The 22565-nt window shown below is 35.4% G+C and overlaps 1 protein-coding gene across 1 annotated transcript; it reads right to left on the bottom strand.

The window, feature by feature from the left end:
* Nucleotides 1–5264: 5264 nt before the first annotated feature.
* Nucleotides 5265–21229, bottom strand: LOC107832584 (kinesin-like protein KIN-UC). Its single transcript, XM_016660441.2, has 22 exons — nucleotides 20799–21229; nucleotides 18908–19008; nucleotides 18680–18802; nucleotides 17322–17507; nucleotides 15717–15938; nucleotides 14425–14584; nucleotides 14054–14203; nucleotides 13048–13136; nucleotides 12223–12435; nucleotides 11885–12019; nucleotides 11618–11752; nucleotides 10703–10882; nucleotides 10230–10409; nucleotides 9969–10094; nucleotides 9600–9728; nucleotides 9410–9530; nucleotides 9196–9288; nucleotides 8524–8649; nucleotides 7734–7859; nucleotides 7322–7465; nucleotides 7118–7246; nucleotides 5265–5608 (listed from the first exon to the last, which is right to left on the bottom strand). Exons 1-22 carry the CDS (start codon nucleotides 21016–21018, stop codon nucleotides 5472–5474), a joined length of 3225 nt encoding a protein of 1074 aa, XP_016515927.1. The 5' UTR covers nucleotides 21019–21229; the 3' UTR covers nucleotides 5265–5471.
* Between the last annotated feature and the right edge of the window lie 1336 nt (nucleotides 21230–22565).

The raw sequence follows: 22565 nt of genomic DNA, 5'->3' as shown, positions 1-22565 counted from the left end.
TTATAAAAATACATGGACAAATAACATCATTTGTGTAACCCTCTTTCAACAAATATTCACTGAGGCGATTATACCACATACGCCCAGATTGTTTTAAACCGTACAAAGATCTTTGTAATCTGATTGAGTACATTTTCCGAGATTTTGAATATGCTTCAGGCATTTTAAATCCTTCAGGGATTTTTATATAAATCTCATTATCAAGTGACCCGTACAGATAAGCTGTAACCACATCCATCATATGTATTTCAAGCCTTTCACGTAAGGCTAAACTGATGAAATATCGAAATGTTATGGCATCCATAACGGGTGAATATGTTTCTTCATAATCGACTCCAGGTCGTTGTGAGAATCCTTGTGCGACAAGGCGAGCCTTGTATCTTTCAACTTCATTTTGCTCATTCCTTTTTTGCACAAAAACCCATTTATGACCAACTGATTTTATACTAGCAGGTGTTTGGACTACTGGTCCAAAGACCTCTCTTTTAGCAAGTGCGTTCAATTCTGATTGAATTGCCCCTTGCCATTTTGGCCAATCAGATCTTTGTTGACATTCTTCGACAGATCGGGGTTCAAAATCCTCACTATCTTGCATAATGTTAAGTGCAACATTATATGCAAAAATATTATCCACCACTATTTCAGATCGATTTAAATTAATCCCATCACCAGTAGAACTTATTAAAAGTTCCTCGCTCACTTGAGCCTCGGGTTTATTGATTTCTTCAGGAATCTCATAACTAATCAGATCTTGGGTCTCTTCAGGAGATCCCTTCATAATATCATTTTGATCATTTGTCGATTTTCTTTTTCTAGGATTTCGATCCTTAGAACCCATAGGCCTACCACGCTTCAGGCGTGCTTTAGGTTCACTAGCTCTCATGCTAATAGATGGTCCTGCTGGGACATCAATTCGGATAGGCACATTCTCTGCAGGGATATGTGACTTAGTTATCCTTTTCAAATCAGTAAATGCGTATGGCATTTGATTTGCTATATTCTGTAAATGGATGATCTTCTGGACCTCCTGATTACATATAGAGGTACGTGGATCAAAGTGAGATAATGATGAAACTTTCCACACAATTTCTCTTTTGATTTCCTTTTTCTCTCCCCCTAATTGTGGGAAATTTGTTTCATCAAATCGACAATCTGCAAATCGAGCAGTAAATAAATCTCCCGTCAATGGTTCAAGATAGCGAATAATAGAGGGTGATTCAAACCCAATATATATTCCTAACCTTCTTTGGGGGCCCATCTTACTGCGCTGTGGTGGTGCTACTGGCACATATACAGCACATCCAAAAATTCGTAGATGGGCAATATTTGATTCATGACCAAAAACTAATTGTGACGGAGAATATTTATTATAATGTATTGGTCTGAGACGGATAAGTGATGTTGCGTGCAAGATAGCATGTCCCCAAACAGTAGTGGGCAATTTTGTTTTCATAAGTAGTGGTCTTGCTATCAATTACAGTCGTTTAATAAATGACTCTGCAAGGCCATTTTGAGTATGAACATAAGCTATCGGATGTTCAACTTTTATCCCAACTGATAGACAGTAATCATCAAAAGCTTGAGATGAGAATTCTACAGCATTATCAAGGCGAATAGCCTTTATAGGATAATCTGGGAATTGTGCCCTTAATCGAATTATTTGGGCTAATAACTTTGCAAACGCCAGGTTGCGAGATGATAATAGGCACACATGAGACCATCTTGAAGATGCATCTATTAGGACCATAAAATATCTAAACAACCCACTTGGTGGGTGAATAGGTCCACATATATCCCCATGTATACATTCTAAGAAGGTAGGGGACTCAATGCCAACCTTCATTGGTGATGGTCTAGTGATTATTTTGCCTTGATAACAAGCATCACAAGAAAATTCATTATTTGTAAGAATCTTCAGGTTCTTTAATGGATGCCCACTCGAATTTTCAGTAATTCGTCTCATCATTATTGATCCAGGATGGCCCAAACGGCCATGCCAAAGCACAAAAGTATTTGAATCAGTAAACTTCTGGTTTACGATAGAGTGTGATTCAACTGTACTAATCTTTGAATAATATAAGCCAGAAGATAAAGTTGATAACTTTTCTACAATGCATTTCTGGCCAGAAATATTCTTTGTAATACAAAGATATTCCACATTCATTTCATCTATTGTCTCAACATGATACCCATTTCGGCGGATATCTATAAAACTCAACAAGTTTCTTCGGGACTTGGAGGAGTACAATGCATTGTCGATAATAAGTTTTGTTCCCTTAGACATAAATACAATAGCTCTTCCGGAGCCTTCAATCAAATTTATTACCAGAAATTGTAGAAACATTTGCTTTTTCCTTATGCAAATAAGAAAAGTATTTCTGATCTTTGAATATGGCATGAGTTGTTCCACTATCAACTACACAAATATCTTCATGATTGGTCTTTGATCCAAACATAATTTGAGGATTATCCATATTCTTCAAAATGACATAAACAAAATAAATATGATAGTAAACATTATAACTTTTATTTATGTACAACAATTACATAACTATACTATCTACTACAAATAACAGAAATTAAAATATTTACATCTCTACAGATTAAATACCGATCACATGAATTGTTTCTTCTTCTGGGAGTGCAAAGTAATCAGCTACATCCAAATGCATGAAGTCTAAATTATCTTCAGAAATAAAATTTGCTTCAGCATTTTTCTCTGTCTTCTTCAGGGAAGCTTGATATAGCTCAATCAGGTGTTTTGGCGTACGTCATGTACGTGACCAGTGCCCTTTTCCTCCACATCTATAGCATGCATTTTCTGGCTTTGCTGCTTGCACCGCTTCATGCTTTTGTTCCTTCCTTTTCCACTGCTGGTGGTGAGGAGGGTTCTTTGGTGCATTATTATTACCACGATTAGAGTTTCCTCCCCGACCACGGCCATGACCACGACTGGGGCCACGTCCTCTTCCACGTTTAGCTTGGTGGAAGTTCGTCTCATTCACTTCTGGGAATGGACAAGAACCAGTAGGTCGGCTTTCATGGTTTTTCATTAATAGCCCATTATGTTGCTCGGCTATAAGAAGATATGAGATAAGTTCAGAATACTTTTTGAATCCCATCTCTCGATATTGCTGCTGCAGGAGCATATTCGAGGCATAAAAAGTGGTGAAAGTTTTCTTCAACATATCATGATCAGTAATATTATCACCACATAGTTTCAATTGGGAAATAATTCTGAACATAGCAGAATTATACTCACTGATAGATTTAAAATCTTGTAGCCTTAGATGAGTCCAATCATAACGTGCCTGTGGAAGAATGACCATCTTCAGGTGGTCATATCTATCTTTCAAATTACTCCACAGTATGACTGGATCTTTAACAGTAAGATATTCCATTTTCAGGCCCTCATCAAGGTGATGGCGTAGGAATATCATTGCTTTGGCACGGTCTTGGTTTGATGCCTGATTTTTATCTTTGATGGTGTCTGCCAGACCCATCGCATCAAGATGAATTTCGGCATCAAGCACCCAAGACATGTAGCTTTTGCCCGATATATCCAGGGCTACAAACTCAAGTTTAGAAAGATTTGACATTATTTAGAAAAAGAAAGTTCGTACCTCTGATACTTTCAAAGTATTTTCTCGAGATGGCAGAGTCTCGTGCTGATAACGTGTTATAAAATAAAGACTGTAAAAGTAAAGACAAGTATAGAGAGAAACTGATATATTATTCAACTTCAAATTCATGTACATAATGAACTGAAAACTCCTCTATTTATAGAAGAAAGGAAGCAGCTGCGAGGCTTTTCAGGAAGCAGCTGCAAGACTTTTCTTTAGCTGCTTGTAAGTTGTCTGCATGAGCTTCTTGCAACCTGCCTGTTTAATAAGAAGCTGCTGCAAATCATTTCATTGAGTTGCTTGCAACCTGCCTGCATCAGCTGCTTGTAGATAAACGTCAACATAGTACTAAATGGATAATCTTCTTCAGGAAGATTATCTATAGCGGAGTAATAAATGAATATCCACAATATAATTATTTTCATAACAGTGTGAAACATTCTAAACACTTAGACTTCGGGGACCAGGCTTATTTGTTGTGAAGTTAGAACTTGAGTATATAAAAATGTTACTGCCATTTGGCCAACTGACTTGTAACTTTCCAAATGTTACTGCCATTTGGCCAACTGACTTATAACTTTCCTTCTGCAATGGCCTCATGTGGTCTTTAAAACAAGTAAGTAATGGCATGACCAAACTGTATCCGTTTGTTGTGCAGAAGATTTGAGAAACCATTGAAGCTAGATGACAAATGCTTATATTTTTGCTTTCGCATATTACTCGTTCAGGGCTAATTCATTGGTTTTCTTTCTTCCAATTGCATCTTTTTGGTTTGTTATCAACCGATTGAAATTGTTTGTCCAATTATAGTGCTTCCATTTGTTGAGCTAAATGCAATTCAATTAATTTGATCTCTCAATTAACATCTCAATAAACCATTTGTTGAGAATAGATCGTGTTAGAACGTACTATGAGCTGTTTGTCGAACATGCCATTTGAGGTAACTAAGGCTGGATGTTCACGTCGTTTAACTTTCTGATGTCATGCTTCTGATATTTAGTTGTATCATGTGTGTAACCATTGAATTCCTTTTCTCAGGCCCTACTTGCATTTATCGCAGAGCATGAGAACCTGTTTACATTTGCAGAGTAAGTATATTGATGTTAATAGATGTGACAATTGGTGATAAGAATAACATTCAATATCTTCTCTTCAGGTACTCTGATCTTCTAAAGGTCCAGGTCCCCGGTAGGGAAATTCCAGCTGCCATGTGACCAGGAGGTCACGGGTTCGACCCGTGAAAATAACCTCTTGCATAAATGCAAGGTAAGACTGCATACAATAGACCCTTTGTGGTTCGACCCTTCCCCGGACCTATACACAAAAACTACCATCCTATTCAATGAAAATCTAGTCAACAAAGCATAATAATTACAGTGTAGTATGGACTCAGGGGCAGATGTACATCATAACTTATGGGTTCATCCGAACCTATAGCTTTGGCTCGGACCATGTATATGTGTTAAAAAAATTCACTATAATAGATGTCGAACCCAGTAAATCAAATGGAATGTGGTAGAATCAGAAACTTGAACCATAATATTCAAATCCTAGATCTGCCTTTGTATGAACTAATAAAGCGAAAATTTCTTTTTTCCTTTCATTTTGTTTTTGCATTAATACACTAGTTGAATTAGAATGTTGATAAATGATAATGCATATGTATAAGAATGGTATATCATTTACAAAAACATATCATAAAGCATCTTAGTTACATTTTGTTGGGCTACTTACAAGACTGTTGTAAATACATGTTAGTAAAAGAGGCTACTTCATAATGTTCTACTTCTGTAGACTCAAAAAACTGGAATTTCCTTATATTGGTAAAGTGTTGCTTTCACTATGCACTTATCTGAGCTGAAATGTAGGACTCAACTTCAGTATCTTCTTAGCCAAATTGCGAATATCTTCTCGTGAAGATTCAGTAGATATTCGTACAAGTTCATCCAATGCTCCACTCAACACGAAATCTCTAGCATTACCCTCTGCCACAGCCATGAGGAAAAAGTCATTATTTGAGTTTAGAGCAATAGGGAAGAACCTGTAGGTTACTAAAAATGACTGTTAGGGAAATAAAGAAATTATCAACTAGTGAATGAGTAGCATATGTGAAATGGTTAACAGTAGAAGTGTTTGCCGAAATTCAAATATACAAAACAGAACTATTACTTGACCATAGGTAGTTTCTAATACAGCTTTCAGAGAAGAAAGAAGTATGAGAATCAGTACACATTAAAACTTTAAAGTATATTATGCCGCTGAACTCTTGTATTAGGTGGATAAACTGCAAGTAAGAAAGAAGTTTTTGCTACTAGATAATTTGATGCTAATTCCACAAAAGGAATAAAAGGAGGAAATAAAGAGGAAGAAGAAGCCAATAGCTCTCAATGAAGGCTAATAATCATAAAAGAAATGCTTTACTTTAGGATTTGTCCACATAGTGATGTAACTTTTCTTTCATAAATAAGATTTCCTATGATAAAAGAAACTGGGGAACACCAAATCCTCAACAGTGAATGCTGTGAAGAGGATCCCTGACTCTAAAAGATTAAAAAAATAAGGTCCCATAAGGTTGGAAAGAAAAAGGAGTAAAAAGGGCAGCCCGGTGCACTAAGCTCGCGCTATGCGCGGGGTCCCGGGAAGGGCAGGAATACAAGGGTCTATTGTTCGCAGCCTTACTATACATTTCTGCAAGAGGCTGTTTCCATGGCAGAAAATTAGTCCAACAATACTGCATTGTCAGAACCTGAATTTTCTCACCAGTTTTTAGATTATTGAATTACTACCAGACATGCGTGATGACCAAGTTTAATCCATCAACTGCATATGGCTGCAGCTGTGTGACCAAGAAAGAAAAAATGGAACATCAAGAAACTGATGCCGTTTTTTCTTGTTTGAGAGGATTCAGACCTAGACAAATGCATATGTTGTGCTCAGGAGCAATACAGGAAGCATAAACATATGTTACCCAACACTTAAAGTTGCCATTAGCCATATTCAGGTTAAGATTAACTATCAACAACAACAACCACGCCTCAATCCCAAACAAGTCGGGGTCGGGATATGAATTCTCACTTTTTTCTTTAAGCTCAACTCATACAGATGACAAAAATAATTTTCAAAGGATATGCATGCGGGAAATTGATTAATAACTACAGAATCCTTAATAATTTGTTATATGTTCAAAAGAGTTACAACAACACTCTGTTTTACCTTTATGTTTTCTTCTCATTTCAATTTGAATGTATTTAGAAACTTGCAAAACGTAATCTTTACTTTTTAAGTACTACAAATAACTTCATATATGGCTTTTTTGAGGCAGAGAGCATTAGATCCTAGACAAGCACTTGCCAAGGAACAAAGGCATACCACTAGGCCAGAAGGTTTAGCTGTTTTCAGCTATCTTAAAAACTAAATATACATCTGCATATTACTCTAATAGGTTTCCTGAATCATCATCTATAACAAGAAATAAGTTTGGACAATTAGCTAACCATTTTGTGCCAAATGGCAAAGAGCAAGTTCAATGTGGCGCTTAGTCGAAGAAGAAGCACTGTTAGAGTTGGTTATCAACCATCTTAGAACACCATCATCCATAAGAGTAGAACGGCCTTTCCTATGTCCTGGAAAAGTAATACAAGTCAAGAGCATACTAACAGGAAAAACAGTAATTACATCCATGTCTGAAGCTTGCAAACCTTGAATTGTTCCTCGCGATTCACACTTTGCAAAGTTAGCCAATCCTCTGGCAACCTGAGCAATGACGTCAATGTTTCCAGATCTAGCCATTTCTAACAATGCTTTGACAGCTCCATCTTCTCTCAATGTAACATGTAACTTTTCTGTCATGAAATAGATCCTTATCAATGTTCAGAGGTATAACATAAATGAACAAATCATCCAGCCTCAGAGAGGATCAAGGAAACAGAATGTTGCTTTTAAATACAAAAAACAAGGTCCAAAAGAAGTTGAGGAAGATAATGCATTGCGAACAACTTGCACTAGTAATTCCACCGGTGCACATGAAAGTAGAAAGCTCAGCGAACATAATGCAAATCAATTCGCCATTTTTTGTGCAGGAGTGACTACACATACTACAGTATAACTTACCGTTTCCACACAAATTTGCAATTGCTCCTGCGACCATTCGAAGAGTTTGGGGGTCATCAGTTCTGACAGCTGTATTGGATAAAAGTCGAGCACCTCCTTTACTTGATATTAATCCTTGATTCGTTTCTGAACAGGTTAAAATTTGAAAGTTTTCAGCACAAAGCAAGTAAAATAGGAACCATCAGCCCTTTACAACAGATTCATGTGAAACGAGAAAGAGATTTCAGAGGGTTAAAACATCAAACTGACTGGATAATAGTCAAACTGTGTTTTTCTCCAGAACATTAGTGAGCTTAGATCAAACATGCAATTATATTCTGATGTTTACACCTTTAATCTGGAAAATAATAGACAGATTGATGCACAAGATTACTGTCACTTGAACGTTCTATAATAGATGGTTTAAAGGAAATGCCTATGGTTTTTGAAAGTCGAAGCAGGGGAAGTAAACAAAGGAGTGTTTATATCCTGAATAGTTCTGCACCTGGCAGCCTCCTCCTTTATTTGTTTTTATTGTTAGCTTTCTGTTTTTCTTATTCCACCTTTTCAACTGTCCTTGTCCTATAAATAGCTCACTCAAAGCTCCTGGGCCCAATTAACTGGTTCTACTGGATTGCGTCTAAAATCCTTCTTCCTATGGCCAGCACAAAAAAGAATATCCTAACTTACCTCATCGACATTTTAAAGGGAGACGGAAACATGGTTAAGAAGGTTCTAGTGAATGAAGAATCCACACCAAGGAAATTCTTAAAACAGATGAGAATATAATGAAGAAAAGATTCAAAAGTACCATTCATTGCCAAATTGGCAATAGCTCCAGAAGCCACTCTGAGTATAGTTGTATTTTGGGATGATTGCAGCAGCATGAGAAGTGCATCTAAACCACCTTCCTGCACAATCTTTTCCTGATTGCCGTCTGAAATAAGAGAAAAGGACTTAGGTTTCGCCTCTGCGCATTATATGTTGATTTCTTTTTCATAAACCGAAATGACAATAACTTGTTCATGCCAGTCTTGTGGAGTTCAATCAGATTATGGACCTAGTAGGAATGGTAGAGCACGTAGTGATACAATGGTGGGCTTAAAAATCTCTTCTTCACCTCTCTTCCTCTCAATTCTGATTGATTAGCCAATTTACATTTGTTATATAACATTAAGCACCAAAATCTACGTAATAACCAAAATAAAAACCTAATGCCATTCACCTAAAATGCACATATTTATTGAAATGTTTAAAGGTTTAGGAAAGATATTTTGCAAGTTTGCAATTTATGCCCTAACTCTAATTTCATGGCTTTTGTTGAAGTCGCAAGAGGTAATTCAGAGTATCTGCCCAGCCAAAGAACCATCCTTTTCAGTTACCATTCCAATAAAGATTTATATCAAGCTACTCTGTTTGATGCTATCGACAACGCACCATAGTTTTGACACTTGAATACAACTCAACAGTTAGTTATACGGACCTTCAGCTGCAAGATTGGCTACCACTTTCACAGCATGAATTTGGACATCCAAATCGGCTGATGAAAACAAAGAGATAATCTTCTGGACACCAACTGAATAGCAAAGTCATTAAACCTAGTTAAAATAAAGACTTCAAAAGATAAATTGAAAGTGACATGATTATGCTATTATAAAACAAGACTGAGATCTGACTTTAAAATTTAAAATTTTTACCTTCTTCAATTATCTTTGTCATGGTGTTCTGATGGGCAAAAATTCTCTCCCTTGATTCAGTTGATCTGTGCATATTGAATGATCCACTGGTTGTATATTGTTTCATATACGACTTCTTCTCCTGTAAATATCAGATGTTAACTCTAACCAAGGTTTATAATTGACAAGGAACTCCCATGGTAACACTTACCTCAAAGCCATCTTCACTCTCAGGCACAAGCTTCTTCATATTAAACAGCTCATTTTCAGCAGCTTTCCTTTGCTTTTCCTCGATTAGAAGTGTTTGTCTCACTTCGTGAAGTTCGTCATGCAATGCTTTCTAATGGATCAAGTTAATGAAGCAAAGATTATTATAAGTACATTTTCCACTTACAGAATTTACGTTTTTTGTTTATGCAATAGAATGCAATTTTTTTCCTGTTCTTGCTGTTTTCTTTTTCAGTTTTTTTTCTTTTGCGGGGTGGGGGGTTGAGAGGGAAGGTGGGCATTGTAATATAATTTAAGTGAATTAAACATTAATCAGAACCTTGAGGGGACAATGTTAGAGTGCTTAACATACCTTTTCTGATAGTAGAACCTGATATTCTGTTTTTAATGTCTGAAGTTCCTCCACACTTGGTTCATACAGCTGATTCATGTCTTCTAATCTGGATCTAAGTGCATCGATCTCTTTTTCCCTCTGAATCTACAATCAGAAAAGCAATATGAATCCTCACTGACCATGTTCCCGATTTTAATTAATCTCAAGCAAATGTTATATAAAATTGAAATAAAAATGAAAAGTACTAGAATTTCTCTATAAACAGTTATTGAGCTTCACCTTCGCTGAGGTCTCATGATCAGTAAATTGTTCTTCAATTGCATGTAGTTGTTCCTTCACATTCTCAACATGAGAATGCTCATCTTTTAACTGTTGTTCCAATTGTGCTATTTTCTCCTCATACATCAGAGTAGTGTCTGCAAGTTCCTTCTGATATATAGATGTTTGCTTTTGATGATGCTTTTTAAGGACAGAAGAAAAAAAAACAGAATTAGTTTTTTTTCCATCGCAACCTAGGACATATAGAAACTAAAACAGACTCTCAATTAGTTTCAGCATGATGAAAAAAGAAAATTAGATTAACTTCATTGCACAGACTAATTATAGGCTATTACAACTTCATTAGATGTAAGTTGATTTTTGGCTCAGAAAAACCTGTTAAATCAAACAAAGTAAGAGCTATGGATTCAGAAATAAAATTGCAAGTTGATGTTTTATAAAGCAAAAAGAGCATTCCACTTTAAATGTTCAACCTGCATTAATTCCTCAACGCCTGTTAATTGCTCCTTCATCAGTTCTAAGTGTTGTTGAGCACTTTCAGAGCGATCATGCTCATCTTGTAATTGCTTCAACAGATCAGCTATCTTCTCCTCATATGATTGAGTATTCTCAGCAAGTAGTTTTTGATATGATGAATTTTCTAGCTGTTGTTGCTACTAACAGTAAAACAACAAGATTAGTGCCTCAAGCGACCAAACGAGAAGATGTCCAGTTTATGACACAAAACTGGACACAAAACTACTAAATAAGCACAAAATCAGAACCGCGAAGCAAAATTTAAAGCTTCAAATCTCAAAATTGCCAACTACTTACAGAACATCATATCAAGTAATAATTTCAATTTCCAGAAGCACATTTCAATAGGAGTTCAGCAAGTACGTGAAATAGTTTGAAGTCGACCTTAATAATATAATCTATTACATGACAGATTTTTAATTTCCACTTGTTTATTCAATAAGAGTTCAGAGAGAATACTAGAGAAGTTTGAAGGGCTTAATATTCGTTGTAAAATAAATTAATGAATAAAAATATAAAGAAGATGTGAGGAAAAATGAAAGAGAAAGTGAGACTTGGAAAACGAAAGAAACTAATTTCTTTTTTATGAAAAAACAAGTTCCTTACAGCTGACTTATTTTATAATTACTTTCTACAATGTAAGCAATACATTGTTTCTTTTGATAGGGAATGTAAAAAATACATTTATCCAATGTAGAACACTAATACATACACTACTATGTCGGTACATATGTAACTTAATTACCAAGTCTAACTATCTAAGTCTAACAGAGGAAATAGGTAAAAGAGAATATATAAAAGGATAAAAGATAGCTATGTATAACTTTCAATGGAAATATGTTAAAAGAACATAATTGGTCAACCCCACATACCTCGCTTTGCTTTAAACTCATTTCTAGGCGCGCAACCTCATCCTGCAACAAATTATTATGATTTTTCTCTCTGTTGAAGTCTTTCAGTACGTTTTCCAACTCCACTTTTAAACAGCCATTCTCCTTCTCCAGAAGCTGAAATTAGATAAGACTAGCGTAGGAGCTTTAGTCTACTGGTTTGAGAAAGTTCAAAGTTTGCAGGGGTTGGGACTAAATGCTCATTGTTAGAAAAACATTTGAAAAAAGAAGTCATTCTGCCAAACATACCTTGCTATTATTTAAATCTGATTCTAGATTCACAATCTCATTTTTCATTGAATTGCTCTGTTTCTTCTGGCGATTTAACTCCTCCAACAGATTTTCAACATCAGACACCAAGCGACTGTTTTCTTTCTCTAGAAACTGCAGAGGATACAATGCATGCAGGGAAATAGAAAGCATGGACGTAAGTAATTAGTTCACTAACCTTCAGAATGAGAAGAAATATGAAAGGGAGAAGCAGAAGATGGCATAAGGATTCCTTGTTTAACAAGCTCAACCTCAGAGAAAGCAGATGTATAGAAATCCTATCTAAAAAACAAAATAAAAGAGGTCAAAAGAATTACCTCGGACCTGGAAACTATACTTCTCTCTGCTTCAGTAAATGACTTCTGACACTCTCTGAGTTTTTTCTCCATCGCCATTTGGTCATTTGCCCTAAACTTTTGCTGCCTATCAACCTCCACAGTGAGTTGCTCCACTTGAGTCTCTAGCTTACGGCATAAGTTCTCGTAATCAAATTCTTCTCTCAACTTTACTGAGTTAACTATTTTCATAGCCTGTATAAAGCGGTGAATGTTAGCTCATATGGCAAGAAAAATTTTAAGAGTCAACTTCAAAACAGCATATCAGGTATAATATATCAGCAGAAGCGCAAACTTTCTGGGTCATAAATTGGCAGAAATGCAGTCTTTCATGTCATGATTAGCAAGGAATATAAAAAGCAGCCTATGATATTTTTTGGCAGGAAAAGCTAATAAAAAGGCTCTCTGTAGATCGATTCATATATTGCTTTCAAGTGTGTAACTTCTTATAAGAAGACTTTCTGTAGATCAGTTCAATGATAAGCAGAATAAGGATATGCTGCATACTGCATTGGCTGAAAGCACAGGCAAACTACTTCTTTCTCTGACATATGCCGAATGTTATAAATAAAAGAGAGCTTGGGCATTCAAAACAGAGACAAGAATCAAGTTGGTTGAAAGACCAAATGGTTAACACTCCTTCAATATGAGAGGTACTTGTAGTAAAACTATGAGTCTCTGCGGAACCAGATTAAAGATAAGATGACAGATTGTGCAAGTATAATTCAGTAGGAAACCTGAAGACAGTTGAGAGGCTAAAGGACTATAAACAAATTGTCAAACGTAATAAAAGAGCACCAATCTCACCCGTTGTCCAAACATTATTGTGCTTGTGGTCTCTGCATAATGTCGGGAAGATGGTCCAATAGTTACAATAAGTGAAGTTCGTGCAGAACCTGTTTCATTAGCTTATATTATTTTCAAATAAGTAAATACCAATAAAGCCAAGAATTGCATTCACGTAATACAAACTTAGAGCCTAGGCTGTCAAACACAAATTAGATACAAACCATAGAAACCGTCACAATCTGGCATGATGCACAATGTGTAATGCATACAGAAGTGTACAGTCCATACTCCATCCAGTAATGAAAAATTCAATAATCAAGTCATAATTAGACATGTGTCTAGAGAAATAGATGGATCGAGTGATATTTTAGCTTTCAGTAAAGGAAGAACAGAAGTTAGTCACAATTATCTGCAATAGCTACCAAAATCTTTTCCCATACAACATGCAATCTAATATCTGGAATAAACTTAGACGTGATAAAATTCATTCTTACGCATATGAAAGCCACATAGATATTCATTATACTGAGCATTAGCTTGAATCAATTCAACTGTTATCTTCTTTATCACTTCACAAGGAACATACATTTCTTTAGAAGGAAAATTCGTTGTTGTGAGGATAAAATTATTTGAGGTCATATAAAGCAGGAATTTATTCGGGAGGCCAAAATAATAGATTTTTGAATAGAGTGTTCAGACCAAAATCCTTGGGACAGGATACTACTTACTAATATGTATCCACATGTAGCAAAATACATAGTAAAATTTTAAAATATATTTATATTAGTGAAGAGCTAGAATAACTAACTCCACGGACTGAGAGGACAAGTAGTTCAAGTGAAGAAGATTCAAACATTACAGTGAAAGAACAGGGCATAAGAGACACTTACAAACAAACAATCAAACATACATTGAAAGAACAGGGCACAAGATTACACTTACTTGCAAGCAACCTCTACATGACGATGGGCAATATTTTGAGATCTAAAAGAGCTAAAGTAAGTGAAAGAAAACTTTAAATAACCTCCAAATGAATCACGAAGAAGCCGTGTTAGTTTAGAATCTCTTGTAGGTATATGAGGACTGTTCTCAGCCAAGGCGTTTATACATTTTCCCAAAGAAGTAAGGGAGAGATTAATAAATTTAGCCTCTTCCAACAAGCGACCTTCACTCCCTGCAGCACAGTGAAAGAATCCAAGACTATGTTTATTAATCTGGAGAATGAACAAAAATAAAAGTAAGAGATATATGAACATGTATTGCAGGCTTCCACTTCTTCAAGTTTCGATCACCACATTACCACAATGTCCCTACGTCCCAGAAACAGCCTATGCGTGAAGATTTCAAAAAAGAAATCAAAATGAACTTGTAAGTTTGAATATAAGAATAACAAACCAGATTTGTCTATTCGCTCTGATCCTGCAAGATCAACTATTAGCAGCTTGCTTTTACGAACAATAGGTATCTGATTGCCATGTCTATCAGTTTTGCTGTCTTTCTCTCCAAAAGAAGAGTCGGTTTCTTCATCATTTTTTACAGATTTACGGATGTTAACCTGTAAAAGAAGGATAAGTCAGAACAAATTAATAGAAAAGTTACCTGTCTTGTAATAAGATTTATTTTTCCAAAAAGCACGTTACGATTCAGAAACCTATGTCAAACACTGTAGAGAAAATGGACCTTGACATAACTCAACCTCAAAATCTAGCTCATAAGGAGAGGATTGCGCACAATATATAAGAAAACAATAGTTCATTCCCTCACCAATGTGGGACAATCTAACACCTTTCGGCACAGCCCAGGACTGGACAAATAATATGGGAGTTCAACATTATGCAATCAAGAATAACAATGGGTCTGAGTCTAATACTGTGTAAAGAAAATGACTATGACCCTAACTCAAACCAAAAGCTAGCTCAACAACAAACAACAACATACCCAGTGTATTCCCACAAGTGGGGATACTTTCTAAAAGCTAGCTCATGAGGTGAAAATTGCCCGAAAACATATAAGGAGACAACATTGCTTTCATTCACCAACGTAGAACACTCTCACACCCTCCGACAGACCTAGGACTATACGTCAGGAGTGTGAATAAAATAACATGGGAGTCGAACATTGCATAAACCAAGTATATGAATGGATCTCGTTCTGATTCCATGTAAAGAAAATGGACATTGAGCTAGCTCATGAGGTGAGAATTGCCCAAGACCATATAAGAAGACAACAGTCTATTCCCTCATTAATTTGGGACACTCCAACACACATTGTAGAGAAAAATATAGCACCATGAGACCTAGTGGCAATAGTTGCAAAGGAAAGTAAATCGATCAATAATGGTATGATAGGAATAAGTCATGAAACTAAGGTGAAAATAATTCGTGGACAACATTAGAATTAAGATATCTGATAAGAAGCCGGGATAGACATGCTTTAGAAATTGATGGAGCAATTTTTCCTATCTAGAGCTAATGCCCCCATCGGAATTTGGTGGCGTCTCCTTGGTGAAAGATGTACTGAAATTATCCTCCATATTCTTTCCGGCAAACCTTCTATATGAAGTATGCTTAATTTTTCAGATCTTAAATGCATGAGCCGGAACAGGAGAAATGGTCAAAATAAAGTTATGTATCTTCATTCCTCAACTTTTTGCAATGAGAGAATAGCCGAGGAGAGTTAATACATACCATAAGAATTGCATGGCTACGTGATGATTCGGTATTTAACTTAGTATTTGCTGCAAGACGGTTGGCTTCTCCAATTTGCAGTAGTTGCAAGAAGTGGTCAAGATCCTGAATCTTGACCACTGTAGCACCAGGGACAGATACTTCTCCAGTCTTAGCATCTTCGACAATTGGGATGTTTATCTTTTCAGGAGCAAGCAAATCTTGGATAGACTCCATGTACAACTGAAGCATTAATTACAATGTCAGTTACTAGCCGTGAAACTCATAGATATAATGGACTCCATAACAACTAACAAATAAATGTTAGACCATTCGGAAGAAAAATATATGGACAAATTTACACCACTACCGGTATAATCTTTTTCCTGATAAATTCAATGATGTGTTAAGGAATTAAAAGAATAAGTAGATGGAAATATACTAGACAGCAATAAGGTACAGCAATACTAAAAAGTTGCTTTGATGTGCTTCTTTTTCTAATTGAAAAGTCAGACCATGTGACAGTAATTACCGTCTCAAAAGTTCTTAATCTCCACAAGAACATAGAAGTTATAGTGACCATTCAATCAAATATTGAACCTCAAAAGCTAGCATTTGTCATCACTCATCGAGCTACCCAGTTGAGAAGCATCGACATGTCCAACAACCAGAATGAAGTCTTATACTCTTTAATTCCCAAAAGAGCTTAGCATTGAACATGTCTCATTAATAATCTCAAAAAGTATTTTCTCGTTGAAGAATATTTTCAAGATAATGCTATTATCACAATCTACCGATTCGAGAGAATAAGAACACTTTCTACAAGCATTAAGTTGTTAAGGGCATTCACCTATTGTCCACTTCTCTTTTTTTTTTTTTTTTTGAGAAGGTAACAATTTTGTATATTAATATAAAGACTTCACTGAAATTGTGAAGTCACCCATAATTACAATGTGAGTGCCCATACAAAACTAAACAAAAAGGACACTATTCACCCCCGTTCTTCTTACAATGAATCTAGGGCGTCTAAAATGGATTCATGATCCTCCAAAAGTTTTCCTTTACACCAAAAATACAAAAGAGCTAAACACTTCAGCTTTATCTTCTGGATGTTGCTGAACTTTTCTTCAAAGCATATTGTCCACTTCTCTTACATATTTCCGTTTTCTAAGATCAGATGCAATGACTACATTAATGACATTGTAACCACCTTTCTCTAGAGTTGGGAAGTAGTAAGAAAAATCTTATCACTAACAAGGAAATCGAGGATAACAAGAAGCCAATAGAAACTTCTGATGCTGGCTATCATTAATATCAACAGTGTTGAATGTATGAGATTAACAGTTAAAACTTCAAGCTATTCAACAAACTTTATACCAAATGAAAAACCATTTTCCTGTCCGAGTTTTAAATTTTCTAAATGCAAATGCAAAATGCGCGACAAACCTGCAAACAGCATTAAAAGCCAAATTCTTGGATTTTGCTTAGTCTTTGCTATCAGTGTGCATGGATTCAGTAATTTGCATGTCTGTAGCTTCATAAGTTTAAATGCAGTGCTCTACTACATAAGATACAAACTACGATACCTATACAAACAGATTTCATCATGTTAACCAATATGAATACCTGCACATAGGACATCTCCACACTGTCAGATGCGGGGGTTGTATTGACAATAATATCCTCCAAAGCTCTAACCATGATGCCACGCTCCGAGACATCATCCTTACCCAATCTACCAAGTGTATAAGTCTTGCCAGTACCTGTTTGACCATAAGCCATAACCGTCCCATTATACCCATTTAACACGCTCTGCAAAAATCAATCAAATTACGTTAACGGAGATTAAACAAGAAATAAAAATAGTTACACACAAAATCCAACAACTTTAACAGCCAACAAGAATGCACAAATGTAATTCTCAAGTAACTTGAAATACAGTCCAATCAGAAACATGGTGTTCATGGAGTTGGGTCTAACTGGGAAAAGAAAGATTAAAAAGATCAGGGACATAATTTTTTTTTTGATAAGGTAAATTGTATTAATCAAAAGGGAGAGAACTCCCGTGTACACGAAGTATACCCAAGACGTAGAGAATTTACATCAGAACATGATTCTCTACAAAAGACGCCCAATCTTCTATACAAGTAGGGGCTAAATGAGTGCACCAAAAAGCAATCATAGATAAAAGACTATTCTTAAGATGTGAAAAAGGAGACTCAATCTCCTCAAAAGTTCTCCTATTTCTCTCCCCCCATACTACCCACATGAGAGCTAACGGGGCGAATTTCCACGCCTTTTGCTTTCTTCTTCTACGAAAACCGCCCCAGCTATATAACATTTCCTTTACAGTGCTTGGCATCACCCATTGAACACCAAAAAGATTCAGGATTGACAGAGAAAGCAAGTGTTTTTTCTTAAGCTAACCGCTTCCTGGAAATTCTTTTCTGTTCTTTGGGGGCTTTTGAACCCCTCTCGATCTTTTTCATAGTTCGAATGGAGAAGGAATCTCAAAAGGTCCTGAAAGGATTGCGACTTGGCTGGTTTCAGCAATAACTCAAGTTCTCCTACACCTATTTAGCTAATGGGGTAGTTGGTAGCGGAAATTCACAGCTCCGATTAGAAGTTGGAATTTATTACAACAGATAATATCCAATCATGGTGAAACTCAATGCCCTGTTCATTGAATACAAGAGCTAACTATGTCTTCCCGAGTCAAGTGAATTATATACATAACTACATTTGATAACTATCACTGCTTACTAGTAATCATCAACAAACCAAATAAAATAAATATTCCAATAAAAACCTATCATAAACATAACCAAAAGCTACTAGCTTTTCATAACTGAATTACTACCAAGAAGTTCATGGACATTTAATGCAAACAAATACATGAAAACTTGCTAATCTCTATGATAGCACATACAGACTACACTTTTATATATTGTTCAACCCATCGTAGCTGCCACCGTATCACTTACCTCAACTACAGGCTTTGCAACTGTCTCATAAACGCGCTTTTGTGATGCACTTTCAGCAAAAACTTCATCAAACTTGTGAAACTCGGAATTCCAATTGTTCTTTCTCAGCTTTAACTTCTTGAGCTGCATGATTAAGGAAGTAGTTTGATCAATTTAGTAAGTTATAACGAATTCAAAGACAGGAAAAAAGACAAATAGACATGCAAATTCGCAGTAAAGATTAATCACCTCAGGCTGCACTTCAACGCAATCCGCAAAATCAGCATCTGAAAGAAGATCCTCGGCATTTCTTGGTCGAACTCTGACGGCTACTCTAACTCTTCCAGGTTCTAGGAAATTTCGTTGTATTTGCTTAGTATGTTGCATGATTTTGACAAATGACCAAATTTAACGATGACATAAGGTAATATAGAACATGTACAAACAAGTCCACAGCACATAGTATCTGACAATTGCATACTTGCAACAATCCCTAACAAAGACTTAAGATGTGATTATCATTGCATATAACAACTCTAAAATAGAAATGACGTATGGTATAAAAGCGGGTTGTGTAATAGATAATCCTAGGTAATGTGGGTGTTCACTGCTCATTGGTTGTTTTGTGCAAAAGGTGATTTTTCTGATGCACATTACTTGAGCCTGTAGACCATTCCATTTGTTCTCCCACCAATCAATTCATGAAAATTTCTTTAGTGATGTCATGTCACTTGGGGCATGGGGGGAAGCTTAGAAGCAGAAGATAAGCAAGTCTAGATTGTCTGCAGGAAAAGGAAAAGTCTTGCAGCTACACAAGAACATTCCCGAGCAAAGTGTGGCCCTATTATTAGGATTTGTATTCAACAAAAATGATTCTTCTTTTGATAATCTCATAGAAGCCTAGAACTTTACCAAAAAACTGACTTTCTCCTATCCACTTTCCACTTGCAAAATTCCACATTAAATAGTCTTACACATTATTCTTTTTTCTTTATGGCTCAAACATGAAGGGCTCTGTTGGTCAACCGTCACTCAACCCTCATGTGCATCTGGGAGATGAAGCCATATCCTAATCGGGGTTGAAAAAAAAAACTGGAATTGCAATTTTCTTTAGCACCCGGTTCTAATGTTAAATGGGCAATAGCATCAATGGACCTCGATATAAAGGAATAAATACAGAGTATTTGTATATTTGATCTCAATAGTTTGAGATTGAGGTGCAGTTGATGGATTGATCGCTAACTTTGTCAGCACCTTTACTTGCACCAATACCATGAGCCAAATTATGAGGGGTAAAATGACTAGCGCATCACGGCTAATTTAAAGGGTCTCCACATCACAAAATTTTCCAACATTTGTTAACCAAAGTTACACATCATTCACCCTACTCTTAGCTCAAACACTCCAAATCTTACTTCCAGATAAAACCAAAAAAATACAGCTATCCATCCCAAAATTCAACTTAGCTCTTCCTTTTCTAGTTTTCTTTTTCACGCGTGTAAAAGACCCCTTTTTTACAACTCAAATGTGAGACAAGTGCCGCAGCACCAACTTCAAGTCTGAACATTTTTCAAGACTATTACTTCCTTTGTACTCTATGTGTCACACTTTTCTTTTTAGTTTAGTCTGTCCCAGAAAAGTACACATTTCTATAATAAGAAACAATACTTTAAACTTATTATTTTATCATTAAGGGAAATATTTATAGTTATACAAATGTTTATGACTTAGACAACTTTCAAAACTCTTTTTTTCTTTCTTAAACTCCGGTCAAACATATCGCATAGAATGGAACGGAGGGAGTACAACTCAATCCTCAATAGCTAAAAAACAAAACAAAAACCACAAAGTACCCAAATACAAGAATGCTCATTTTTCCCATAAGAAACAACAAAAACCAATTATATAAAAAAAAGGTCGGTGCACTGAGCTCCCGCTATGTGTGGGGTACGCAGAATGGCCGGACCACAAAGGTTTATTGTGCGCAACTTAAATGCATTTATGCAAGAGCTTGTTTACACGACTGAAACTTTAACAATTACACCAAGTTTAACTTCAACAAAAACCAATTATAACAAGAAAATTCAAAAATCACTAACACAAGGTAACCATTAATCTTTTTTCCAATAAAAAAAAGTACCTGGATCATTGTCTTGAGGAGGAGTTCGAATTCGTGAAGTGGGTGTAACAGAACGTCTTGAATTTATTTTCGAACGCTGTTGCTGCTGCTGTTGTTGCTGTCCACTGGCATTATTAGCATTAGCATTAACAGCGCCATTATTTCTTCCAGAAGCATTATGAGGAGGTAATCTTTCAGACTTGTGTGAAGATGATGGTCTCCCTGTACCATTACTCGCCATTTTTTCAAAGAAAAAAGCAAAACCCAGAAACCAAAAAATGGAGAAAATGAATTTAGAGTAGGGAGAAATATTGCATAAGAAGAAGAAAACGAAGAGAATATAGAGAAAGGGATTCACGTTCTTTTTGAGAGAAGGGAGAATTATAGAGAATTTTATTAGAAGAGGACGGCACGTACAATTTTGATTGAAAAGTCGGATTTGAAAAGCTTTAGATAAAAATTTAAGAGTCTTTTGTTTTTGCTTTTTCCTTTTCTTGAATTCCCGCGTTGTTTTACTCTGTGTTTCTTTGCCTTTTTCATATGGGGCCTTAATTAAGTGGAATTAATCTTGCCAAAAGATTCTTTTCTATTTTGGTCTATGTATAATCTGTATTTCTAGATGATTTAAGTGTTTAGGTGAAAATCTTTGAAGAGTTGTTAACTTTATTTTAAATTTTTTTTAAAAATAAAAGTATTTTACTTCCTTTGACTAGTAGAAGGAGGAAATCATAATATTTTGTCTTTTACCGTGAATTGAACGTTATCTTTTATGATTTTTATCTTTCATGATTTTGATTCATTGAACGCTAAATGACAATTTAAATTATATTTAAATAGACACTTAGGCGAAGATGGGATAGAAGTGATTAAGATCACAAGAAGATTTATGAGTTTATATGAATCTAATAATTTTGGTTCAAATATATATTAAATATATATTAAAAAAATTCACCAAAAATATACAAATAATATACTTCGAACCCAATAAATTAAGTAAGTTGTAGTAGAATTTTGAACTCTAACTCATAACGTTCGAATCAAAAAAATATAACACGATAATCAAAAATAACATTATATAGTGTAGGCATATCAAACATAATATATATTACTTGTAGACATTTATAACACCATAACATACTTTACCGAGTTTCGAATCTAATAAAGTGAAAATTATGTTAGATGAATCTGCGAGAAGGAAAAAGTTACAAAGTGACTAGTGTACTTTGTACCTTAAATTCTTTTGTTTAATAATGTTATCGAGATTTCAAGTGAGTCGAGTTTCTTTAATGCCTCAAAGGTAAACGGGGTATAAAACTATAAATACATGACCTTCCCTTAATGCTCAATTTGACCCTCAAGGATAACAAATAAGTGCAAATAGAATCCCAAAAAAATCATTAATGCCAATAATCAAGGAAATTATTTAAGTACTTATGAATGATAATTTTTGTGGTTCAGCTGGCTAATACTCTCCCCGGTCCATTTTAATTGATTTTTTTACTTTTTTTGTAATCCATAATATTTGATTTTTCCAGATATCAAGAAGGAATTAATTTTTTTTTCTAAAGTTACCCTTGGAGTAAAGAACCTAGAAGTATTTGTTATATTTTTAATGAACAAATAAAATTTAATATGATCAATTTTATTATTAATTAATATTAAAAAATAAATTTTTTAATATGTGTGAAAACAAGAAGCGTGTGGAAATGAAAGTACCTTTTTATCTCAATGGTGGAAAAGGAAAAAGAATACCTTTAATGGTGAAATCACTACTATCTTTTTCTAAAG

Source organism: Nicotiana tabacum, chromosome 13, assembly GCF_000715075.1.
Source record: "Nicotiana tabacum cultivar K326 chromosome 13, ASM71507v2, whole genome shotgun sequence".
Classification (NCBI taxonomy): Eukaryota; Viridiplantae; Streptophyta; class Magnoliopsida; order Solanales; family Solanaceae; genus Nicotiana; species Nicotiana tabacum.
This window is presented reverse-complemented; position numbering and strand designations above follow the sequence as displayed.

Excerpts from the sequence above, each read along its gene's own strand:
- LOC107832584 (XM_016660441.2), bottom strand. The coding sequence starts at position 21,018 with ATGGCGAGTAATGGTACAGGGAGACCATCATCTTCACACAAGTCTGAA. Across the intron at positions 7,247-7,321 it reads ATCGCGAGGAACAATTCAAG|GACATAGGAAAGGCCGTTCT; the intron begins GTTTGCAAGCTT and ends TTACTTTTCCAG. Across the intron at positions 5,609-7,117 it reads TTGCCATTTGGCACAAAATG|AGGGTAATGCTAGAGATTTC; the intron begins GTTAGCTAATTG and ends TGGCTGTGGCAG.